At 34.9% G+C, this 26,341-nt stretch overlaps 1 protein-coding gene across 1 annotated transcript in view; it reads left to right on the top strand.

Moving 5' to 3' along the window:
• The window catches only part of RNF19A (ring finger protein 19A, RBR E3 ubiquitin protein ligase), a 57,592-nt gene extending 34,370 nt beyond the window's left edge, over positions 1-23,222 (top strand). Inside the window, exons 3-10 of the mRNA XM_039233834.1 lie at positions 5,194-5,402; positions 10,238-10,382; positions 11,338-11,500; positions 15,023-15,137; positions 15,622-15,783; positions 18,157-18,370; positions 20,066-20,209; positions 21,066-23,222. Of these exons, the coding sequence (XP_039089765.1) occupies positions 5,194-5,402; positions 10,238-10,382; positions 11,338-11,500; positions 15,023-15,137; positions 15,622-15,783; positions 18,157-18,370; positions 20,066-20,209; positions 21,066-21,756 (1,843 nt within the window). The 3' untranslated portion in view covers positions 21,757-23,222. The remainder of the gene's footprint in view (positions 1-5,193; positions 5,403-10,237; positions 10,383-11,337; positions 11,501-15,022; positions 15,138-15,621; positions 15,784-18,156; positions 18,371-20,065; positions 20,210-21,065) is intronic.
• The last annotated feature ends 3,119 nt before the right edge of the window (positions 23,223-26,341 follow it).

Genomic DNA, 26,341 nt, shown 5'->3' with positions numbered 1-26,341 from the left:
AAACAGTGGATTTTCACAGTGAAAGTCATATTCAAAAGGCCTAACCTTCTGTTTTCAAAAACATGTGAATGCTAGATACATTGAATTCTTGTTGTATTATAGAATATGCCTAACAAAGTTATTATTAGGATTGAATGTGTATGAACACGAACACTTACATAGTAAGTACTCAATAACTGTTAGCATAAGAAAAAACTGGTAGACTGTCTTAACTTTTAATCATCAAAATATACATTCATGAAAACAGGAATATAAAAGATAAATCTATTTGTGACTTGCACAGATTGAATGGGACTTCAATGTTTAGTTCTGGAGTTGGATTTCTTAGCTTTTCCTTTAAAAAAAATACGGAGAAGTAACATAAAACAAGTTTGATGTGTTTTATTTTTTTATGTACTTTATCTCTAATATTTGAGTATATATGATGTTCCATGAACAAATTTTTTCCCCCATCTCTCTCCTTTCCCCCCAACCTCTTTATCTCCTCTCTTCCCCCATATACCTGCGTGCGCGCGCGTGCACACACACACACACAGGTTTATTTATATATCACAACTCTTTTTAGTATTATATCCTAATTTTTGAGATGCATCATAACCTGCGTTAGTTTTCAACAAATGCCAAATGACTAGATGTCAAATTAATATTGTTCCAAGGCCAAAGTCAAATATCACTAATTATGGTGTGATGAATTTATGGGATACAAAATAAATATAAAATTTTATCTTAAAATATCATTAAAAAATAATCAAATGTTAAGTGTTCGACATTATAGTGCAGGATGCTAGTCTACATGTCAGCTGTTCAGTTTGCTCCTGATAATTCTACTGCATATTTAAACAATTCTAAGTAGAGATACTCAATACTTATAAGCAGTTACTTTCAATAAGCTTAAGTCTTTAGACTCAAAACTGAAATAATTTTTGTCTTAAAGCAATTTATGAAGCTGTTTGAAGTTTGCTTATTGAGAATAAAATGCATTTTGAGGTATCAGTTTTCTTGCCATACCCTTTTGTGTTTTCATAGATATTGTACCAGATTTTGGAAATTCTCTTCTCATGAAATTTTTTTATACTCTGTTTTTTAAATGTTTATTTTTGAGAGAGAGCGCACACACATGTGAAGATTAGGGGAAGGGCAAAGAGGATAGGGTGGGGAGTGGGGGGACAAAGTTTCTGAAGCCGGCTCTGTGCTGACAGCAGAGAGCCTGAAGTGGGGCTCGAACTCATGAGATGAGCCAAAGTCAGTTGCTTAACTGACTGAGCCACCCATACACTGCATCTTGTCATGAAATTTTAAAATGGCAAAGTTGTGGGGCGCCTAGGTGGCTCAGTCAATTGAGCAGCCGGCTTCAGCTCAGGTCATGATCTCACGGTTCATGTGTTCGAGCCTCACATCAGGTTCTGTGACTCTCTCTTTCTCTCTCTCTCTGCCTCTCCCCTGCTCATGTGTGTCTCTCTCAAAAAATAAACATTAAAAAAATTTTTTTTAAATAATAAAATGGCAAAGTTGACATTCCGTTTTTTATCTTCTTGTCAAAACATGAAGAATTCTCTAATAAGGACTTTTTCTTAAATGACTCATAGCTTAAATCATTAAAAAGTATGTCAATTCTTAAGTTTTGTTTAGTGATATAGTAGTATACTGAACAACCTTCTGTAGAGGTTAGAAGTATGATATAACCTAATTTCTCTTTTAAATTTAATTTTTTTTAAATTTTAGAGCATGAGCAGGAGAGAGGGGCAGAGGCAGAGAGAGGGAGAATAAATCTTAAGCAGACTCTATGTTCAGTGTGGAGCCCAACACCATGCTTGATCCCACAACTGTGAGATCATGACCTAAACTGAAATCAGAAGTCAGACGCTTAACTGAGTGAGCCACCCAGGCACCCTGTTAGAACCTAGTTTCTATTCATCTATCTCATATGTTTTTATAAATATCATTTACTCAGAAAGGCTGTATTCTTCCTAAATTTAGTTTTAGCACTCTCAGTGGTCATACTAATTGCAAATCTGTTTCCTTGTCTAATTATTTGAAAGTTCTTAAGTTATTAAATTTGGCTTTCCTAGTTGCCCCTAATAATTACTGCATTTTATTCTTCCAACATAATGTACATTTATATTTCAGTTGTCCAGTAAAATTTCACTATATAAAGCCATAAAATTTTTATTCTGCCTACTTACTTCTACCTACTTATTATTTATATAATGCCTAGTAATGGTTATTTTAAAATGAATATTCAGATACTAATATTCAATCTAAAATGACATATATTATTTATATTGTTGTAGAAAGGATAGTAACTTGTATGATCACATGGTCATTAATCTAACACTTGAAATGTCATCGAAATCATGAATTGCTTATTTGGCATTCTGAAGATCAAAGCTAAAGCTGAATGTGATTTTGGCTAACTCCTGAGCCTAAGCCAAACTTCTTGGGTCCCTCTTTTATTTTTGGAAAAATTTAGTTGTAGGGAGATTATGTAACTTACATGGAACTATACAGATAATAAGGGGTGGAAGTGGAATTTGAACCAAGTACCTAAATTTTTCTTCTGCCTTTATAATTGTGACTGACCTTAAAAAAAAAAAAATTAACAATTGATCCCAGCATCATTGTCCCCTTCATTCACACAGATTTCCCTGTGTCCCTTTTCTTCCGTCCTTCCTTCAAGAAGAGTTAGGATAGAAAAGTTTTAGAAGGTAATTTCCTCTTCAGTGAAATTACTACTTTAAAGACTGCTTAGGATTAATTTGTACAAGAAAAAGTGTAGTCTTTGAGGACTTTTTTCTTTTTATTGCAAATGCAGTGAATAAGCCCTCTGGGAAATTAAACTTTGCTAAATTACCTGACACTGATATATAAATTGCCTTTAATCATGCTTGAACATATTTATGATAGACAGTGGTAATTGCAGAATTGGTCTATCAAAAATAAAATGAAATTTAAGTTTAAAGTTAAGATATAAGATACTAAGGAAGCAAAGGCTTCAAAGGTGGAGGAACTTCTTGGCTATTAAAGCTTTACAATTTTATCCATTGTTTTGAAATTTAATAAAAATCTCAGTGAAATTTAATAAAGAATTACTATTTAAATTTTATTACCAGTAACAAAAACCTGGAAACTCCCCTAAATTTCCAGGCAAACAGATATGTTTCCTATTCACAAAGCTTCTTATATATAGATAAGACTTCTTTATGTCTCTTTCAAAGGAAACCAGAACCCCCTAGACATTTTTTATTGTAAACTTTTATTGAGATAATTGTAGATTTGTGTGTAATTATAAGAAATAATAAAGAAATCCTGTGTATCCTTCACAGTTTGTGCCAGTGGTACCATTTTACAAAGCTATAAAATCAACATCACAACCAGGATATTGGCATTGATATAATCTACCAATCTTATATAAATTTCCCCAGTTTTACTTACTGGTGTGTGTATGTATATTTAGTCATATACCATTTTATCACTGTACATTAGTGTGCTCACCGCCACGGTCAAGGTACTGACCTGTTCTGTCACAACAAAGATGCCTTCTGTTGTTGCTCTATAAATACATCTCACCTGTCTCATACCCTGTTGCCTCCTCTGCCACATCCCTGACCTGTGGGCACCTCTAGTCAGTTTTCCATGTCTAAAATTTTGTCATTTCAAAAATGTTTTATAAATGGAATCATACAGTGTATAATTTTGAGATTGACTATTTTCTTTTTTTTTTTTTAATGTTTTTATTTATTTCTAGGAGAGATAGAGAGAGACAGCGTGAGCAGGGGAGGGTCAGAGAGAGAGGTAGTCACAGACTGAAACAGGCTCCAGGCTCTGAGCTGGCAGTCAGCACAGAGCCCGACGCGGGGCCCGAACCCACGAACCGCGAGATCATGACCTAAGCGAAAGTCGGATGCTTAACCGACTAAGCCACCCAGGCGCCCCTGAGATTGACTATTTTCACTCAGTATAATTCCCCAGAGATTTATCAGAGTTGTTCAGTGTATCAGTAGTTCTTTTTGTTCTTGAGTATTCCACGGTATATATGCACCCTGGTTTGTTTAACCACTGACCTGTTGAAGAATGACATCTAGACTGTTTCTGGGTTTTGGCTGTTACAAATAAAGCTGCTGTAGACATTTGTGTACTTGGTTGAACTTAAGTTTTCACTTTTCTGGGATAAACGTCCAAGAGTGCCCAGAATTTATTTTAAGTAAGAAATTATTAAAGCGCCAAAAATATTAACTTAGAGAATAGATACTAGGGCTAGTCACGAATCTGCTACTCTCAGTCTTTCGTCTGAAGTGAAAAATAAATTTTCTGATTGAGAAATTCAAGTTTATGTACTTTTTGATAGGACATTGAAACCAAAGGGCACTTTTAGCATGTGTCTTAGAAACATTAATATGAGAATTTATGTGTAAATATAAGATAATCACAACATTTATGAATTGGCAGTTTGCCATTCACTTACAGGTATAGCTGATTCACAGTCGTTATATTTTAAATAGGTAATTTTATCTTTTTGATTTTCAAAGTAACAAGTCATAATAAATACCAGAAATGTATAGGGGCACCTGGGTGGCTCAGTTAAGTGTCCGATGTCGGCTCAGTTCATGATCTCACAACTCGTGAGTTTGAACCCCATGTGGGTCTCTGTGCTGACAGCTCAGAGCCTGGGGCCTGCTTTGGAATCTGTGTCTGCCCCTCCCTCCCTCAAAATAAACATTGAAAAAATTTTTAAGTCAGAAATGTATAAATATATAAAGAAAAAATTAGAACTCTAATACCAGCAAAACTGCTATCAAGATTTTTGGTGTATTTCCTTCTAGTGTTTTCTGTTTGCTTATAATACTAATTTAATAGAGTTTTTATAAAGTTGAAATTAAGTTAACTCTACAGTTTGCCATCTTCATTAATAATTGAACTTTAACTTGTGGGGATGAGCACTGGGTGTTATATGGAAACCAACTTGACAATAAACTATTAAAAAATAATTGAACTTTAAAATGTTCTGAGCCATTTATATGTCTTCATTTGTGAATTGTTCACTGTTTCCCCATTTTTACATTGATGAGATAGAGTTTATGACTATTTGGTCATGCATAAATAGAAAACGTTTTCAGGAAAAGCATTTAAGTTGGCTACTTGTTCTACCTAATATCTCTTCTTTTATGTCACATTTTAAATCATTCTTCTTTGAAGATACGCTGTGATAGCATTTGGATGTGCTAGCTGTCCAAAGTTAACTTGTGGGCGAGAAGGCTGTGGAACAGAGTTCTGCTATCACTGTAAACAGATTTGGCACCCCAATCAGACTTGTGATGCTGCTCGGCAAGAGAGAGCCCAGAGTTTACGCCTGAGAACTATACGCTCTTCATCCATCAGTTATAGTCAAGAATCTGGAGCAGCAGGTATTTACGTCCAACTTTTTCTAGTAAAATATTTGTCACATACAGATCACTATAGTTATGGCACTCAGTTCCTGTTATTACCTTTTCTCCCTTCGATTTTCAAAAGTGTTTTATATGTTGGCATTTCTGTCTCAGAAGCACTCATTCTTTACTGTGGAAGAAAATGATATTGGGGTTGAAAAGACTTTATTGTAAAAAAAAAAAAAAAAATGAAGTGCCGTGATGATTTATATAACTGATAGCTAAGGATGGTCTGAAACTGTTATTCATAAAGGTGTATTTTGCAAAGCCTAGCAGAGATTTTTAATACAATATTAATTTTGAATATATTACCTTTAGATTATTTCTAACTGTGTAAATATCACAAAGTTACAGATTAAAAATGGTATTTATTTTTTATTTTCATTTACATGTTTTACGAAATACTACATCTTTTATTTACAGGTGTCTCTTAATTTCATGATCAAGGGTTCAAATCCTACCTTAGGAAGAACACTAAAAACTTTATGCCTTTGGCTAAGAATTTAAAAATTACCTGGGGATATGTACATGAACAATGTATGCATCTCCTAAATCTCAACAATTTTTAAAAATTCTTTTTTTTAATGTTTATTTTTGAGGGGGAGAGAGCATGAGTGGGGGAGGGGCAGAGAGAAAAGGGGAGACACAGACTCCAAAGCAGGCTCCAAACTCTGAGCTGTCAGCAAAGAGCCTGACATGGGGGCTTGAGCTCATGAACTGTGAGATCATGACCTGAGTCGAAGTCAGATGCTTAACTGACTGAGCCACCCAAGTGCTTCTAAAAAAATTTTCTGAACCTTTAATGTTCTTTGACTAAAAATTCAAAAAAACAGTGTTTCCATTTTATAGAATTTTTGTTTATTGGGATTTTTAGGAAAAATGCTCTTAGAAAAATATTTTTTTTAGAAAAATACTTTTCTCACTGATTATAAATTGGAGAAACTTGGAAAATACAGAAATTTGTCAAGAAAATAATTTACATTCCTACCAGCAGTGTATATGTATTGTATCATATACTTTATGCTGTTAGGGAAAAGTCTTATTCAATAAAGTTTAATTTAAAATTAAACATTTAAAATGAAATAAACTTTAAATTCAGCATTTACTATATAATGTACACAGATTTTCATGCTTGTTTGCTGATTGACTTCTGTTTACGTTCCTGAAGATTTGGGGTGGAACTCAAAGGTATTAATAATAATTTGTAGTTATGGGTCCAGAAGCAATTCAGAGGGGACCTGATATACCTAAACTGTACCCCATAGAGTCAGCTGTAGCCATTGAATGGTCCACTTGGAAATGATATCGCTCTTCTCTAAATGTAGGGATGGGTGTTTATTGGTTACAGGACATACAACATACTGAGTAATGGGCTGGAACCTGGAATCAGACTGTCTGGATATGAATTATAGCATCTCCACTAATTCTCTGTGCAACCCTGAGCAAGTTTTCTCACCTATAAAATGAAGATACTAATAAAACTTATGTCTGTAATGTTGAAACATTTCCTGACACATAGTAGGGTCTCTGGCTGTTAGAGGTGAAGAAACTAGAGAAAATAGTCACCTGGTAGAGATTTGCATTTGTTACTAATTTTAAAATAAACATCATGATTTAGTCATCTAAATGAATGTTGATCTTACAGTATTCACCATGGGAGATTTTATGTTGTTTTTTTTTCAACAGTGCTACCCTGGAATGCCTTATTGGTCATAACCTTTAGATCCTGATACAGCCACTTAAATTGTCTTCTTAATGTCAATTTGATTTTTGGAAATGACCAAACGTTCCTTTGGAGCTAAGTTTAACAACTAGAATATCTTCCCAAGTTGAATTACTGGTTTGGGGTGTATCCAAAGTAAGATGTGACAATCTGATCATGAGAGTGATTTTTTTTTTTGAAGTTTGTTATTTTGAGAGAGAGGGAGTGCAATTGGGGGAAAGTCAGAGAGAGAGGGAGAATCTCAAGCAGGCTGTGCACTGTCAGAGCAGAGCCTGATGTGGGTCTTGACTCATAAGGTGTGAGACACATGACCTGAGCTGAAATCAGGAGTTGGTCGTGTAACCCAGTGAGCCACCCACATGCCCCCAAAGAGTGATATTTTTTATATTAAGCAGCTTTGAAAGTAATTATGGAAGAAAAACTTCTCAAGTGATTTGTGCCAAATAGTAGCATTGTTGGAATAGCCTCCCAAGGTGATTATTTTTAAAACTTCTTTTGGAATTTTTCCATATTTGTTTAAAAATCTTATAATTCTGAAAATTTAAGGGACATGCATTTTTACCTTCAGTGATCTAAAAAATCAAAACTCTCAGGACAAATATTTATGTGATAGTTTCTTTTGATGTAATCTATAAAAAAACTTTAACTTGGCTACTCATTGACTTGTGGGGGAAAAATGAGGAAAGGGAACTACCAATCTAAAATGGTTTTATTCCCATTATTCCAGATATCTTGTTATTTTTTGTCTCCCATTATCATGATTCTTTGAAAAATTGGCTGCCCTTTTAATGATTGTTTGACATAATGATAATAATCAGTTGGCTGTTTCTGATGAGTCAGTTGAAGATAAATAAGAGTGCTGTATTATCTGACAGTATTGTATCTACATGAGACTGTTTCTTCTAGCTACTAGGGAGTTTATGCACTTGGAGTTCACATTTTAAATAACTGTTTTTCATTTTTATTACTATATTTTCCCTCTTTATTAAAAATGTATTTAATTGGTTTTCTGCTCACCTATCTACTACTATTCCCTGTACTATTCCCTACTACCACTACCCCAAGAGATAACCACTGTTAACATTTTGTTGTAAGTCCTTACAGGTAATCTGGTGGGGCGTGGAAGCATTTTTAAACAAATTTTAAGAACTGTATAGTGTTTTGTAACCTGTTATTTTTTTCTTTATATGATAGTAGGTCAGCCCGTATTTTAACAGTAAATAGAAATATGATTTAAAAAAACACAAAACTTTGTCAAACTCACCTTAAATAGAAATGGGAAACTTTTAATATAAAGCAGCTGTGGATTAATTGATGCTTGGGGAATGAGGCATCAATTGACCATCTAATTAGTAAAACAACTCTATTCAGGATTTTTGCATTTTGAGAGTATTTTGAGAGAAATATATAATGTACACAGTGAATTTTTTTCCTAATTTTTTTTTTAAACAAAAGAGATAAAGACAGGGGCGCCTGGGTGGCTCAATCGGTTGAGCGTCCGACTTCGGTCGGCTCAGGTCATGATCTCACAGCTCGTGGGTTCAAGCCCCAGGTCAGGCTCTGTGCTGACAGCTAGCTCAGAGCCTGGAGCCTGTTTCAGATTCTGTGTTTCCCTCTCTCTCTGACCCTCCCTGCTCATGTTGTCTCTCTCTCTCTCTCTCTGAGAAATAAATAAAAAACATAAAAAAAAGACAAAGACAAAGCAACCTTTTGTAAATAAGTACACAGTGAAAACATGCAAATCTATAAGGAGACATCAAGTATACATTGCTTATGGTATTCTCTGACATGTAATCTTAGCATACTAAAAGGCTGTTTCATGTTTTAGAACCATAAGAAATGAATGACGATGTCCCCTTTCATTTTGTTCTAAAGATTGCATGTATCAGAGCCAAAGTTGAGTCTCTTTACTCCCAACTCTAATTAAGATATTTACTACTTGAGTGTACTCTGGAATGAGGAAGTTTATCAATTAGTATGCCACTTAAGCAGATAGTATTAGCATTTCTTTAATTTGATGTCCTAGCCATTATATCACCTATAAAAGCTAGCTTTTTAAAATTCACACTCCAGTGTTAAAAGTATTTTAATACAGACTTTATGTCCTTTGAATAATTTAAATCATGACTTAGGGATATTTTTAATTTTTATATTCTTGGTCTGGCTACATAGAGTTAACAGTTCACTCAAAATTGTTTGAATTGTTAAAATACTGATTGTGAGCATTGACCAGTTCTTAAGCTAAAAATCAGTTTTGGCCCTAAAAGAAGCACTAAGGAAACCTGAATTTACTGATAAAGCACAAGTAAAATTTGACTGTAAAACTTTTAGAAAGGAAAATAGAATATAGTATCATACTTATGTAAAAAATGGAACAAATAGTTGAATTCAGTGGCTAGTACTATACATATCTTTTCTTAACTGTGTATAGTTAGAAAATATAGCCAGCTACTAATAATAGTAAAATAACTTACTGGTTACTATTAAATAGATGCCAAAGTTCAAAAGAGTTGTATATTTGAGATAACTTGTATTTTATGTAAGTGATTCCAAAAGTTATGTACCATTGGATTTTAACTTGGTACCTGTGTGCATTGTAACCATATTACTGTACAAGAAGTGTACAGTCACAGCATTTGAATAAATGAATAAAAAAATACAAAGATAACTATTCTGTAGTATAAAGAATGTCTACATTTTAATAAAGTAGAGATGGTTAGAAAAGTTCTAGAATATGAAGTGCCACTTAGAGAAGACAGCTATGAGGTAGGAACAAAGACAAAGTACGTAGTTTGAAGTTTGCCTAGGGCTGTCCTTGGTTCTTCTCTCTCTTTTTATTATTTTGTTACTCTTTGTTCTCATTGTTCTACTGTGTTGAAAATGTGTACAATTTGAAAATTTAATATAAAATGTTCCTTTTCTCAGAAAAGAAGAAAAGATACTCTATATACTAAAAAAAGCAGGTTAAAGCTATCAGTTAGCAATCTTACACATGTTAAGACTTTTAGGCATTGCTACAATTGATTATCTACTAGAAATTGTCTTTAGACCAGTTTTATGTACTAAACAGTTCTCTCTATTTTCCTGACAGCTGATGATATAAAGCCGTGTCCACGATGTGCTGCTTATATAATAAAGATGAATGATGGGAGCTGTAATCACATGACATGTGCTGTCTGTGGTTGTGAATTTTGTTGGTTGTGTATGAAAGAAATCTCAGACTTACATTATCTAAGGTAAGTTTATAGAAGGAGCTATTTAGTGTATGGCCATACCACTGTGAATGCGTCCAATCTTGTCTGATACTGGAAGCTAAGCAGTATCAGGCCTGGTTAGTACTTGGGTGAAAAGGGAAAAGGAGCTATTGATATCTAAATTTAATTTTATATTGTAAGATAATTTGCAACTGTATTATCCTAAGCATTTTTAAACTTGGTATTTATAAGATTCTTAGAAGGATGTGTCTTATTCCAATTACATAAATTTAAAAGGAACCAAATTATTATGTTAGTCACTTGGGATTAATTAGTCAAAATAGGAAACAGATTTCTTCTTTTTTTGCTTTCGTTTCATTTTTTTAAACTAGAAAGCTAGTATTTAATATCCTGATGCAATTATGCTAGGTCATATATCCATTTAATTTTCTCATATATAAGTTTCCTCATTCTACAAAGTGTATTTAATATAATCAGATAATTGTACACCTAGAGCAGGGATAGAAATAAGCATGTTTTGTATTAATTTACTCTTCAAAAACTAAACTAACATTTTCAGGCTAATGGAGGACTAGGGGTAAATATTTAACCTGAGATCTAGTTATCAGCATCCTTTAAAAAAATTTTTTTTAAATGTTTACTTAGTTTTGAGAGAGTGAGCGAGCAGGGGAGGGGCAGAGAGAGGGATACCAGGCTCTGAGCTGTCAGCACAGAACCGTCAGGTCATGACCTGAGCTGAAGTCTGACACTTACTTAACCGACTGAGCTACCCAGGTGCCCCTGTCAGTATCCTTTTAAAATAACTTATGGTGCTTCTTAGACTGATTTTTTTGGTTTTTAATGAACCCAGAATTCAAAGAAAGGGAAAAACACCCTAAGTCCTAAGTATGAGAATTCTTCTTTTAGAGTATTTCTTTAATGTACTATAGTCTTTGTTATGTTTTACAGCAGTTACAGTTATAATTTTTTCCATTAGTCCATCAGGTTGTACTTTTTGGGGGAAGAAACCCTGGAGCCGAAAGAAGAAGATATTGTGGCAGCTGGGAACACTTGTTGGTGCTCCTGTAGGAATTGCTTTAATAGCTGGCATTGCTATCCCTGCTATGATTATTGGCATTCCTGTGTATGTGGGCCGTAAGGTAAAATACTTAATTCCTTATTAGCTTATTATCTTTTTGTAAATCTTCAGGTTTAAGGTTGATGACTTTTGTTTTGCTTTTTATTTGTTTTGAAAGATAATTTTTAGTATATTCAGTATAAAACTATTTTATTTTTTCATAAAATAATAAATTTTCAGCATTTGGCAAACTCATACAAACGCATAGAAAGTAGACTTGCTTTGGGACATCTGGATGGCTCAGTCAGTTGGATGTCTAACTCAGCTCAGGTCATGAACTTGGAGGTCATGAGTTCGAGCCCCATGTCAGGCTCTGTGCTGACAGCTCAGAGCCTAGAGCTTGCTTTGGATTCTGTGTCACTCTCTCTGTCTATTCCTCCCGTGTTGGCCCTCTGTCTCTGTCTCTCTCAAAAATAAAGATTAAAAAAAATTTTTTTTAAGTAGACTTGCTTTAAAATTACCTGAATCTGAAAACTTAATAGCTAAATAACACATGCCCTCAAGGCAAAGAATAATTAGCCAGTTCCTGAATTATTTTGAACTTAGTTCTAAGCTTTTATTTTCTTAGATTACTGCTATTACTAACTATGCTGTTTTGTAGATTATAACAATCTTGTGAAAGTCCAAACAGCAATAATTACCACTGTCCTGTGAGTGATGAATTATATTTCTGTAGCTAAGCAATAATTCTTTTTATGAAAGGTTAAAGGAATAATTTGTGAAGTGGCTAAGAAGTCTGCTGCTGTCTACATTAATAGAATCTCAGAATTGAGAAGTAACTATAGAAGTTATCTAATTGCAGCTGTGTACTGAAGCAGAATAAAACATAGGAATATAAAAAAAAAGAAAAGTTGTTGAGCCCTTACTGTGTGGTGGGTGTTTTATGTACTTTGACTCATTTTACACTCATAGGAATTTATGTGTTAGAATATTGAGGTTTAGGAAAGTTTATTTTAAGTTACACAAAAAGAAGCAGAGGTAGGATGCAAGCCCAGATACACACATTCTTTATGTAAGATCCCTGAGAAATTTCTCTAGCCATTTGGGCACTTCAATGATGGGGAAAACACCAACTCCTGAAGGAGCCTGTTCTGATGCCAGGTATCTGTAATTGTTATGTTGAGTCAGAATCTGTTTTCCTTTAAATTGTTTCATTAAATTCTAGTTACAACTTTTGGGACCAAACTCAAGACAAGGCTGATCCTCTTCCATATAACAGCCACATTTTTAAATATTCAAAGTATATTACTTTTATAATCCAAAAAATAGCATAACATACTATTTTTTTAATTAGATTTGGGTCCAAGGATAACCATAGATACTTATGAGCCAAATGTTTATTTTGAAAGGTTTTAAGTAATGAAGCTTGTGTAAAGTCCCAAACATAGTAGCTGATAATAATTTTTCATGTAATTATCCAAAGCAAGGCTTTCCTAAAAACAAAACTGTTTATTTGAATACTTAGAAATAGAAGTCGAAGGTAAATAGAGACTGTTGTATGTGCACACTTACAAATAATTTATAGAGGAGAGATTATTTACCTCATTGTTCAAGTCTTAGGTGCAGTTACCAGTCTCCTTTTTTCAAACATCTACCCAAAGGGTTGCAAGTTGATGAATTAGTTTTCCATTGAAACAATGTTCTCTGTGGTATTTGGGGATACAAACCAGCCCAGGAAAACCTATTAAGTTGATAAAGTACCTAAAAGCTTAGTCTTTATTTGCAATAACAGAAAATGTTGCACAAAATAGTAAAATAGAAAAAATTAATTTGAACCAGAAGTAGCATATGATCACTATAATTAAACATTGGTACTTAAGGATGCAAAGTTTTCTGAAAGATTCCTGTCTACTCTCTCAATTTTTGGTTTTGACTTTATTCTGCTTTAGTGCTGTTTTTCAGGAATGGTAGTTGGGAGAGGAGCAAGAAATAGCTGCAGTACTGAAGGATAATGAAAGATACCTTGGGAAAGTCTGCCATCTCTACCTGAATGGACTATTGAGTGAATTATAGAGGCCCAGTCCCTAGGAATATATAGTCAATGCTGGGAAACAAGATTCTGACTAGGAAATAGGAATATTTCTTGTCCCATGCATGCCTCTCCCATCTCCCCACCCCAGCTTTCTCACTGTTTAATATAGCCCACAAGACTCATTGTACTTGATAGCCTTCAAAATAACCATATAATAATAGATTATTGTATTAAACCTCACTTGTAATATTATTCATAACTATCTTATTTTAGAGGCTACTTGTACACTTTTGAGGGCTGTCTTGAATCTCTCTTGAAACAGGAGAAATCTACTTACTAACTTTAGCCCTTGCAAATCATGAGACCAAAGAAACTGAGCTGGTTTTTTTTGTTTTTTTTTTTAACGTTTGTTTGTTTATGAGAGACACACACACAGAGCATGAGCAGGGGAGGGGCAGAGAGAGAGAGAGGGAGACACAGAATCTGAAGCAGGCTCCAGACTCTGAGCTGTCAGCACAGAGCCTGATGTGGGGCTTGAACTCACAAACCATGAGATCATAACCTGATCTGAAGTCAGATGCATAACCAACTGAGCCACCCACGCTGTCCCAGATACTGAACTGTTTCTTGAAGTTCATGTATCTCACAAGCCACTTTCAATGTGATATTAAATTCTATTTTTTACTACTTACATTGTACAAAGATGCTAAGTAGATCTAAGTTCTGTCACCTGGCAGCAGCATTCTCTTTTTTTCTGCCTCTTTCAACTTTTTACTTTGAGCTATACTTGGGACCCTAGGATTCTGAGTCATTTGATAATATTTTTCTTCATAAAAAGGAATCCAAATGACTTATTTAGTAATGTTTGCTTATTAGGACTGGTTGGTAAAGGTCAATTTAAAAAAATGGGGTGGGGGAGATCTCTGGATGGCTCAGTTGGTTAAGCGTCTGACTTCGGCTCAGGTCATGATCTCATAGTTCATGGGTTTGTGCCCTGCATCAGGCTCTGTGCTGACACCTCAGAGCCTGGAGCCTGCTTTGGATTCTGTGTCTGTCTCTGTGTCCCTCTTCCATTCATACTCTCTCTCAAAATAAATTTTTTTTTTTAAAAAAAACTGTGGAAATCTCTCCTAGAAGCCAACTTTTACCATTTAGGGATGTTTATTTAGAAAGAAACCTGTGGAATCTAAATTTCTTAGGAGTAATCCTATTAGTCAAACATCCAATTCATGACTGTGTTGAAAATTGTATTCTTAATTCCTTCTTTGCTCATAATGTGATTTTAACTTGAATAAGATTATACATTTGCTCAAGACTATTTAAAAGTAAACACAAAGTAAAATCTATTAAATCACTGCCTTTTGAAGCAAATTATTAATAAGGAGTAAATTGTGTGTAAAAATGTGGTTTAAGAACTTTAAAACATCTATTTTGAATTAGGACACTTAAGTGAAATGAAATTATAAAAGAAATCACTTTAAATTACTAGCAAATGTAAATCTATTTCATCTAAGTTAAATATGTAATGTGTTTTCTCTTTAAATCTTCACCCCATTTTTATTTTTATTCAAGATTCACAATCGATACGAAGGCAAAGACGTTTCAAAGCACAAACGGAATTTGGCCATAACAGGTGGTGTAACATTGTCTGTAATAGTATCTCCAGTTGTAGCTGCAGTAACTGTAGGTAAGAAAAATGCTTAAAAATACAATAACCTTGAATTTTAAGTTTTGTGGAAGGATTTTTTTTAAACAAAGCATTGTATTGTTGATGGTAATTACCTTTTTATTTATTTAAGGACAATTTAAACTGAGCCTACAGAAAACCTCTCATTGAGTAATTGTATTGGTTAAAAGTATTATAGACTCAAGAGGTAGCATTAGGATAACTGGTAAATTCTTAGTGGCTTATTCCCTCCCTCACCCCATACAGTTCATAGACGTAGCACTTAAAAAGGTTTACATCTTTTTTTCTCCTCCTGTGTGTCGCCTGAAAAGTTAGAAGCTTTGAATTTGTGTCCCCTTAACAGCTGGGTAAATCTTCTTTGGGCAAGAGTTGGAGAGCAACAGCACTTTTCTTATGTATGCTTTCTCTTGAAAAGGCTTTCTAAAAACTCACGTTTCTACAATTTATTTTTTGGCTTCTAATGACTAATTTAATTCCTCTTTAGGTATTGGTGTTCCTATTATGTTAGCCTACGTCTATGGTGTTGTTCCAATTTCTCTCTGCCGAAGTGGAGGTTGTGGAGTCTCAGCAGGCAATGGAAAAGGAGTCAGGATTGAATTTGATGATGAAAATGATATAAATGTTGGTGGAACTAACACAGCTGTAGGTAAGTCCTTTAAGCAAAGGAAGAAAATGTACTTATTAATAGTTTAAATTGGAGGAATAGATAACATGCAAATTAGAATTTCCATTGCCTTCTTTTCACTAGGCCTAATAGCATTCATCCAGAAGTATATCACTGGAAGGAACTGCCTAGGAAAGGTGAATGAATGAAAGAGGGTGGAGGTTCTGGGTACCTGACCTACACTGGAAATGTGATGTCTTACAAGTTCTAGACTTTCAGCTTTAAATTTTGCCTAAAATATTACAAATCAATAAGAACAGTATATAAAGAGAAAGATAGTTCATAAAAGAAGAAATACAGATGGCCAGTGAATAGAGAATATCTTCAACCCACTGTTATTCAAAGAAATATGAATCAACTAGAGAATGAAAAGTCCCTCATAGACTACCAGTAGGAGTAAATAAATCTTAAAGAAAATGTGCATGTTCTGTATTCCATCAATTCTTCTCATAGCAATTTGTCTTCAGGAAATAATCAGGCAGCTGTGCAAAGATAATATGCACTTTCTTATCTCCCATTCCATCTTGAACTCACCCCAAACATAATTGGACCCTTCCATTCCAGAATTTTACCTCTACCACTCCACCAAAGCAGAATCATCAGTTATTTCCATAATACCAGATATAATGGTCAGCTTTTGGTTTTCATCATAATATAACAGTATACCTGACATGGTAGACCATGCCCTCCTTGAAACATTTTCTTTACTTCTGGGAAACCTTTTTTCATCTTATCATATCTCCTGGCTACTCCTTCTCAATCTTCGTCTGTGCTCACTGTGTGTATAATTTCTCCTATTAAATAATATGTAGACTGACCACTCATAAATTTGTGCTTAGACTGGAACTCTACTCTGAACTTCACATTTGTATATCTAACCCTGCTCTTTACACTTGAATATCTAACAGGAATTTCAAGGTTAACTTGTCAGCAGCCAAACTCTTCACTCTAAAACTTGTTCTCTCAGTCCTCATCCTCACCTCATTAAGTAGTCTTTCCATTTTTGCTGTTGCTTGGGCCAAAAACCTTCGACTTTCCTTTTCTCTTCTTACCCTACAGCAAATCCGTCAGCAGATTCTGGTGTTTCCTTCAATATTTAGTTATAACCCAACCATTTCTTATCCTCTCCACCACTATTCCATTAGTCCAAGCTACTATCCTTTTCTTGGTCTGTTGTAATAGTTTCTTTGGCTGATCCATCAATCATCTCATCTTCCACTCACTATTCCACATCATAGCTATAGTGGTAACATCTGAAACCTAAATTAGATCGTGCCTTTCTTATGCTCAGAACTCTCCTACTACTTCCAGCTGTACTGGAGGAAAAATCAACAATTCCTACTGTGGCCTATACAGCCCCATGTGATCTGTCCTGAGCTGCATCTCTGAACTCTCTCATCACTCTCCTATTTTATACCATCCCTCCTTCGTGTTTTTGAGGATGCCAAGTACACCTTTGCTTCTAGACTTTTAAACTTGCAATTCCCACTGCCTGGAAGAGTCTTCTCCCTTGGTATCAGATCTTATAATAGCTTATAGTTAGATCTGTAGAACATATCTAGAAATCAACTTCTGGTCCATTTTCTTGACCTGGAGAATAATAAGCATTTTAAATGAAACATTATCAGAAACTCACATATTTGCCTCCAAAGTCAGATAACTTTTTCAACTGTGAGATTTTTTATAGAATTCCTAAATCTTCTGGATTTTTAAAAAAGTGCTCTCACCAATTTTGTTGGGGGAGGATTTCAAGCCAATTTTAGCTTGAAGGTAAAAATTTCATTCTTTAAAAGGCGCTTATCACAATTTCTAATAATTTTTTTGTTTACTTGGTTTCTTAAAAAGGGTTAAACGTGTCTTCTTTGTTATTGTATTTTAGTACCCAGAACATAGTACATGCTTGCTTTCACCATATTTATTTGTTTCCATTAGCATACAAAAATCCTAGTATTTTTGATCTTAAAAAAAAAAAAAGAGAAAGCTAGTTTTCTCCTCTCCCATTTTTTTTCTTTCTTGAGTATAGTTGACACACAGCAATACATTAATTTCAAGTATACAACACAGTGATTCAACAAGTTTACTGTGCCCACCATAAGTGTAGCTACCATCTGTCTCCATACAATTTTATTATGGCAAAAAGTGGTGACAATTTAATACTGAGAGTCAGTCCCTAATCTAGTTTTAAACTCTCAGATACTTCCCTTTCCTTTTACCTCATAGTTAGGTGTTCCTGACTCCAGATGTTTTTTCTATTCCCGTGTATGTTTTATAATAAAATGTCTTAACTGAAATCATGGAGGAATTTGAGAAGTAATAATCACACTTATTTAATTTCTTTGAAATACTTGTATTTAGACACAACTTCAGTAGCAGAAGCAAGACACAACCCTAGCATAGGGGAGGGAAGTGTTGGTGGTCTGACTGGCAGTTTGAGTGCAAGTGGAAGCCACATGGATCGAATAGGAGCCATTCGAGACAACTTGAGTGAAACGGCCAGTACCATGGCCCTGGCTGGAGCCAGTATAACAGGGAGTCTGTCAGGGAGTGCCATGGTAAACTGTTTTAACAGGTAAGAAAATTGTGCTTTGTTTTCTGTTTGCCTTCTGTTAACTACCAATTATTCATGAAGTAAGAATTTTGAATGATTATGTCATTATGTGATCATTATGATTATATATAACCCTGCTGTGTCAGGGTTGAAAATGGTAATATTAAAACTGAATTTTAGTGGTACACAGGAGATTTTTGCTTGTTTGAATTTTTTGTCATAATAGTGTATACCCGTGGTGTGGTAAAAGTTAAGTCTAAGGCATAGCATTCTGCCCATCTTTTCACTGCACTTGGCAGATCTGATGCTGTGAATCAGTGCTAGGGCTGCTTCAGTGGACACAGTAAAGGCAGTACTTAAGCCTGGACCTTACCTGTCGAGGCAGCAGCAGCTGGATGTTAGAAATGGTGACATTGGCTAAGGCCTGGAGGAGCAGGAGGAATCAGGGTATGTGTGAGTGTGTGAACCGAGGCCAGGATAGTCTCATCCACCTGAATCCTTTTGTGTATTTATGGTTTTTCATTCTTACCAAGTCTTTTACCAACATCCATACAGATAAATAAGAGAAATTTAAAGAGTCTTTATCCTCTTTTGTTTCTTCTCTAATTCACTGTTCTTTACTTCTGTTTATTAGCTTTTTTTAATGTAAGAAAGTATACATGAATTAAAAGATAAATTGGCCATATTTATCTTATTTTTAGTAGCTTGCTTTTGAACACAAACTCATTAGTTGTAGTAGTGTTTATTACTGTCTTTTAAAGAATCAGGTGTTAAATTTTATAGGATCTTTTTAAAAAAATTTTTAAAGCTTCTTTATTTTGTGAGACAGAGAGTGAAAACTAGCAGAGAAGGGGCAGAGAGGGGGGGGCACAGAGGATCCAAAGAGGGCCCCATGCTGACAGCAGAGAGCTCAATGTGAACTCACAAACCATGAAATCATGACCTGACCCGAAGTTGGGTGCTTAACCAACTGAACCTCCCAGGCACCCCAAGATCTTTTTTCTTTTCTTTTTTTTTTTTTTTTTAGTTTATTTATTTTGAAAGAGAGAGAGCTAGTGAGTGGGAGAGGGGCTGAGAGAGAATCCCAGGCAGGCTCTGCACCATTAGCACAGAGCCCGATGTGAGGCTGGAGCTCATGAATCGTGAGATCATGACTTGAGCCAAAATCAAGAGTCAATAGTTAACTGATTGAGCCACCTAGGCACCCCAAAAGACAAATTGGTCATATTTATCTTATTTTTAAGTAGCTTGCTTTTAAATACAAACTCTTTAAGTTATAGTGGTGTTTATTATTATATCTGAGGTCAGGTCAAATTTATAGGATCATTTTTAGTAAATAGATGCTCAGGATTTTTTGATTCACTGATCTGTCAAGTAAAATGGTTTTTAGTGTGTTCAGATTTTGTTTCACACTCAAACATGGTAAGCATACTTAATTAAAATCCTTTATGTCCTTTTTGTGTTATTGTTAGTATCTCACTTGGCAGACAGGTAATTTTTCCTATTTTAAATAAAATAGCCAAATGGATGGCTGGTACTGTTCAATGTGCTCCAGTAGAATTTAATCAAATAAAAGGAAACCAAAAAAAATGCTGGTAGTTGCTTCTAAAATAGTTTCTTATTACTAGGATTCTTAACTGAATTATTTGAAGATACATATTATAGTGGTCTTATATTATATGTAATTTCAGTTTTATCTCCTTCCCGCTTTTTAAGGTTGGAAGTACAAGCAGATGTACAGAAAGAACGGTACAGTCTAAGTGGAGAATCTGGCACAGTCAGCTTGGGAACAGTTAGTGATAATGCCAGCACGAAGGCAATGGCAGGATCTATTCTGAATTCCTACATCCCATTGGACAAGTAAGGAAAGAATTGTTATAAAGTTAAAGGTTTTTAAAAAAATTTTTACTGTTTGTTTATTCTTGAGAGAAACAGAGCATAAGTGGGATGGGGCAGAGAGAGAGGGAAAAAGAGTCCAAAGCAAGCTCCAGGCTCTGAAGCTGTCAGCACAAAGCCCAATATGGGTCTCAAAGCTACGAACCTTGAGATCATGACCTGAGTCAAAGGCAGACACTCAACCAACTGAGCCACCCATGTGCCCCAAAAGTTAAAGTTTTTTAAAAATTAATTTTAAAAGAATTATTCTTGTCATTAGGCAAGACTATCATAAGTAATGGTTACCAACTATTGGGTTCTCTGGGAAAAGAAAAAGATGAGATGTCCAGAGTAGGCCAGATCTATAGAGACAGAAAGTATAAGGTGTGTGGGAGAGGGAAGACAGGCAATGGAAGTGGATACAGTTTCTTTTGGGAACAATGTAAATGTTGTGAAGTTAGGTGATGGTGTGGTGATGGTTGCTCAACTCTGTGAATACACTAGAGAACACTGAATTGTGTGCTTTAAACAAGCGAATTTTGTGGTATGTAAATTATATCTCAATAAAGCTGTTCTGAAAAAAATGGAGAAGGTAACATAGTACCTGGAACAGCATAAGCAATAAATGTAGCTATTTCTGTTTTTCCTTAATTGAAGCATTATTATAAATATAGTCCTGTTATTTCAAGTAATTTTTAATAGAACATGTCCGGCATCAATTGTCCTGATAGCTTTTATAGTCTGAATTTTTCACACAGAAATCCTTCCCCCTTTGCTGTTACCTGAATTTACAAAAAAGGAAGTTAGAAATTTGTTTATGTTTGTCACTCTTATGTTCCAGAGAAGGCAACAGTATGGAGGTGCAAGTAGATATTGAATCCAAGCCATCTAAATTCAGGCACAACAGTGGAAGTAGTAGCGTGGAGGATGGCAGCGCCGCTCGAGGGCATCCTGGTGGTTCATCCAGTGGCTTGCCTGAAGGTAAATCCGGTGCCACCAAGTGGTCCAAAGAAGCAACAGCAGGAAAGAAAGCTAAAAGTGGTAAATTGAGGAAAAAGAGTACCATGAAGATAAATGAGACCAGAGAGGACATGGATGCACAGTTGTTAGAACAACAAAGCACGAACTCTAGTGAATTTGAGGCTCCATCCCTCAGTGACAGTATGCCATCTGTAGCGGATTCCCACTCTAGTCACTTTTCTGAATTTAGTTGTTCTGACCTAGAAAGCATGAAAACTTCTTGTAGTCATGGTTCCAATGATTATCATGCCCGCTTCGCTACTGTTAACATTCTTCCTGAGGTAGAAAACGACCGTCTGGAAAATTCCCCACATCAGTGTAGCATCTCTGTGCTTACCAAAACTGCTTCATGTTCAGAAGTTCCACAGTTGAATCATATTGCTGAAGAACATGGTAACAATGGAATAAAACCCAATGTTGACTTATATTTTGGTGATGCACTAAAAGAAACAAATAATAACCACTCACATCAGACAATGGAATTAAAAGTTGCAATTCAGACTGAAATTTAGGCCGATAAATGCTGCATTAATTACCACTGAACAACCTTGTTTGGAGCTGGTTGAACTACATGTGACTACTTTAAGTTTCAAGTTACCAGCAAATGCCAGGTTGCATAATCTAATGCAGATACATTTTCTGTGTTCAGCAAAGCATTGTGTTTCATGTGGATCTTAATTACCAAACTATGAAATGAAGGCTTTAAAAAGTGCATTATTGTAAGGACAGTAATTCTTAAGTATGTTTTGTGTGTTCACCACAAAACATTGCTTGAAGCACATACTGTGTATTTAGATAGAAATTTGGCTTAATTTATAATCAATATAAAATACTAATGCCGTTAGAAACATTCTTATGAAGAAAACTTGAGGCTTAGGGATAAGTGGTTAGTGACATTTTATTGAAACCACTAAGGGATACTGTTTAAAGAACTTTGCAGGTTACTCTCAGTATATGATCCTCTTTGTAACATTCTATTCATAACTGGGCATAAATTTCATTTTTTTCTTCATATGCAATGTGGATATATAAAGCTTAATGCAGCCCATTTGCTACCATTTGGATACTTAGACACTTTGAGCAAGATTGTGGCAGTTTTTGCACAACTTTGAAATAGATATACCTGGTACTCTCTATATCTTGCATATTGTTGATGCCATCTTAGAAGCAAAGTGTAAAAGTAGGTAATTAAGTATACTGACAGCATCAAATAAGATATATAAAACTACAAAATACAGTTCCATTAGCTTATAAGTATTACAAAAAAGTCACCTTCCACCAAGGGGAAGTTTGACCCCATTGATTCTTGGTGCCTTTGGAATAGACTGGATTTTAAGAGCCTAGTTTGAAGATTTTGCTATATTATTTTCCATAATGTCCTCTCTAGCCACTTTGGATTATGTAGACAAATACAAGATAGATAAACATGATTAATAATAACACTGAAAAAGTATTAGCCTACCAAAGACACACTCAGGCGTTAGTGAATACATAACCTCAGTTTTTAACACATGCATATCTTCTACGATCATGAGCTCAAAGCACGGTGCAGTTTGTACCAAGTACTGGGGAGGGATCCGCGTATGGCTGGCTTTACTTTCTTTTGCTTTTGTTTATGGAAGGTGATCAGCTGACATAAACAGAAGTTGGCCAAAATACTGCCTATACTGTTCATTCACTTATATAAAACAGGTTAACCTCAATGATAGCAGTCGAAATGTTCCATCCTAAGTGTTTCTGTTAAGTATTACCATTATGGTGCTACTGAGCGTTTTCTTTTGATAAAAAGAAAAATGCCCTGGGCTGCAGTCTTCTTCCGTCACTTGTTCTCACCAGATCCATTAATATGCTTATAACACTAGTGCCAGTTATTTTATTTGATAATGCTTATTATGGTATTTGTATATTTGTTTGCATTCCAATTTTGTTCAGTGAGTGTGTAAACTGCATACATTAAATAAATGTAAATACTAATGTATTGCTGCCTTATGGTTCATGCGCAAGTGTTTTTATAAGAACAAGAATATGTATTTGCTACATGGCAGTTATTTATAGATCTTGCAGGCTATTGAGATGATTCGGTATCCTGGTCTCAGCCCAAAAGGGAAGCATTTGCTGAAATTCTCAACGATGTTAGAAACTGTCCTTTCTTCGTGTTTGATACCTGCCTTTCCTCTAGAAAGAAGCTGCTTTATTCATCAACATATTTTATTTTTTAAGGGGAATTGGTTGGAAAGTAAATAGATCTATCATTAAATTGTGAAGAGATAAGTATTATAAATCCTCATCTTAACAGAAAAGTAAAAAGATCTTGAAAGACTATTCTAAGATTTTAACTCTGGCAGCATAAAATCATCAAAGTAGAGCCATTTAAATTTAAGCTAGTAGTTGTATTCAAATGCTTTCCATCCTCATAACCTCTACAAAATACATTGGTGATTTTTTTTAAATTTCCTGTTAGGTAGTTAATGATGAAAGTAATATGTATGAACATGTTGACCACCTTCTTGACATTTCTGTAAAAGACCAAAGATTAAATGAAAAACTAAACGATTTTTGGAGGAATACAGCAAAAGTGGTGCCATGTAGGAGGTCAGTGCATTCAGTGCACCCCATTCCTCTTCTGGTTGTGCCCTCAACCAGTACTGCCCCAGCCTCACTTGAAAAATGGTCTAAACCTTTCCACTGGCTTCAGAAATTCCTTCATCTCCCAGGGGTCCTTCAAACTTGTAATAATTTAGGACTAAGCCAAATTCTCCTGGAGCTCAACTCTAGCCTAGAACGGGAGAATACTCCAGGGTTCAAGACAGGCCTTAACTCACCAAAATCTTTGTAAGACTGTTTGTACTTTGCTTTCTTGAAGACCTGGGGGGGGGGGGGGGGGGGGGGAATCACATATTAATAAGAGAGAAGAATACAAAGATGATAATGACATATACTCTACTGTTCATTATGTAGACCACCAGTTTAATGGGATTCTCTTAAATGTACAAATATCCAGCCTCAGAGCACTGAATCTGCTTCTTTGTTAAATTCACACAGTCCATCACTCTTATTTTCACTGCAAATTAAGTTAATTTGTAAATATGTAAGACTTTCCATAGCATACTGTTTAGTTAAATGTAAACTTTGATCGCTAAAGGGTAAAATACATGTTGAAAACCATCATAGCTATTAATTCCTACGTGAGCAAAATACCTAACCTCCTATTCTCTGATCTTTTTGCCTTTCTAGCCAGTCATTAGGATTCTTGGGGCTACATTTGTATAGTTCCTTTTAATAGGTTTGTTTTATTTATTTCCCTAAAAAATGAGTTATCATTGCTAAAAGCTAGTGTTTACCTACTGGTGGGTTTTGAATGCTCAGAATAGTATTCTAAACTTGGCGAGAGTTGCAGTGTTTTGGTAACCATCGTTTAATAGATGAGTAGTGACAGGGAGTTTGCAGTTTTCAAATTGAGTTAAAATTTAATCATTGTACTTCATATGCTAGTCAGAATTTTTGTGATTACTGCCAATTTATTCATTCAAGTAACAAAGTAGACTGGGGAATACAGCATTGTATCAAATAGACACAGTGGCTTTAATGACCTTATGGTATAGTTGGGGGGGAGAGACATGAAAAACACAAACACATAGCTTAAAATCATGTCAGATGATGGGTACTATGAAAAATGTGAAATGTGGAATAAAGGGACTAGAGGTATTGGGTAGTGCTGTTTTATACAGAATATTTCTGTTTAAATAACATTAGTGAAAAGATCTAAAAGATCCATACCAAATGCCTGAGCACTGCAGAAAGAGATCCTCTCCCAGGTGAGTTAATGGACTATTTAGATCTCCGTCTTGGTTTTTGACATCTAGTAAGACAAATCTGCCACCCGTTTTTCTTGGAGAGTGGCTTGACTGTTCTTGACACTTTACATTTCCATAACCACTTTAGAATAACCTTGTTGAATTTCACCAGTTTTAGTTGGGATTGCTTTGGGTCTGTAATTATCCCGGTAGAGGTCTTTTGTGTCTTCTGTTAAATTTTACTCCCGGGGAACTTTATATTTTTTTCAATGCCATTTTCTGTTTGTTACTAATAGTATATATAAATAAGTACAATTGATTTTTGTGTAATGTCTTCATATCTGGGGAATATTGCTCTTTTAATTCCAGTAGTTAAGCTTCTTTGAGATTTCTGTGTACACGGTCATCATGTGTGAATAATTTATTTTTTTATCTAACACTTTTACAGTGCTCTGAATTGTCCAACACTTTCTACATACTTTTAAAATATTAACTTATTTACTCTTCAGATAACTCTGTGAAGGAGGTATTTATTATTCCTGTTTTAGAGATGAGGAAACAGAGGCACAGAGTTAAGTATCTTGTCCAGGGTTGCATGGCTGGTAAGTGGCAAAGACAAGATTCAAACAGTTTTGTTTCCTCCCCTTTGATCTTCCTACCATGTATTTCTTTTTCTGGCCCCTTTACAGTGGCTAGGACTTCAGGTGTAAAGTGCTGAATAACAATCATTAGGTATGATATCTGTGCAAATAGATTTGTAGATGCCCTTTGTCAGATTCATTAAATTGTCTTGTAACTTTTAGTTTGCCAAGAGTTTTTACCTTGGCAAATATGTTGAATTTTATTGGCTGCTATTGGGAGGGACATCTGTCATATAATTGTGATTTATTCCATTAAGGGTTAATATGGTTATAGCTTATATGATTAAAATATGAATTCAATTTTTCAAATATCATACAAACCTGGGATAAATTTCAGTATCAGAGTGCGTAAGATGGGAATCATGTCTTTTTTGATGTTTGGTAGAAATTGTTGTTAAGGTCATAATGGGCATTGTGAATTGTTACAGAAAAACAGGTTTTCAGGGTTGAGAATCAGTTCATCTTTATCAATATAATATGAGCAGTAAGGGGTCGCAAGCTCTTTCTTCTGTAAGAGTTTACTAATCTTCGAATCTGTAAATTTTCCTGGCTCTATGGTGATGACATAGTTGTGTTTTTGTTTTCTTTCCCAGCTTTTTGCCTAATAATTGGAACACCTATTTCAACTACCTTTTATCCAGCCCGGAGGAGGTAAAACTTAG

Source organism: Hyaena hyaena, unplaced genomic scaffold (assembly GCF_003009895.1).
Source record: "Hyaena hyaena isolate Hyena2069 unplaced genomic scaffold, ASM300989v1 scaffold_79, whole genome shotgun sequence".
Taxonomy (NCBI): Eukaryota; Metazoa; Chordata; class Mammalia; order Carnivora; family Hyaenidae; genus Hyaena; species Hyaena hyaena.
The sequence above is the reverse complement of the archived record's forward strand: the minus strand, read 5'-3'. Positions and strand labels throughout refer to the sequence as shown.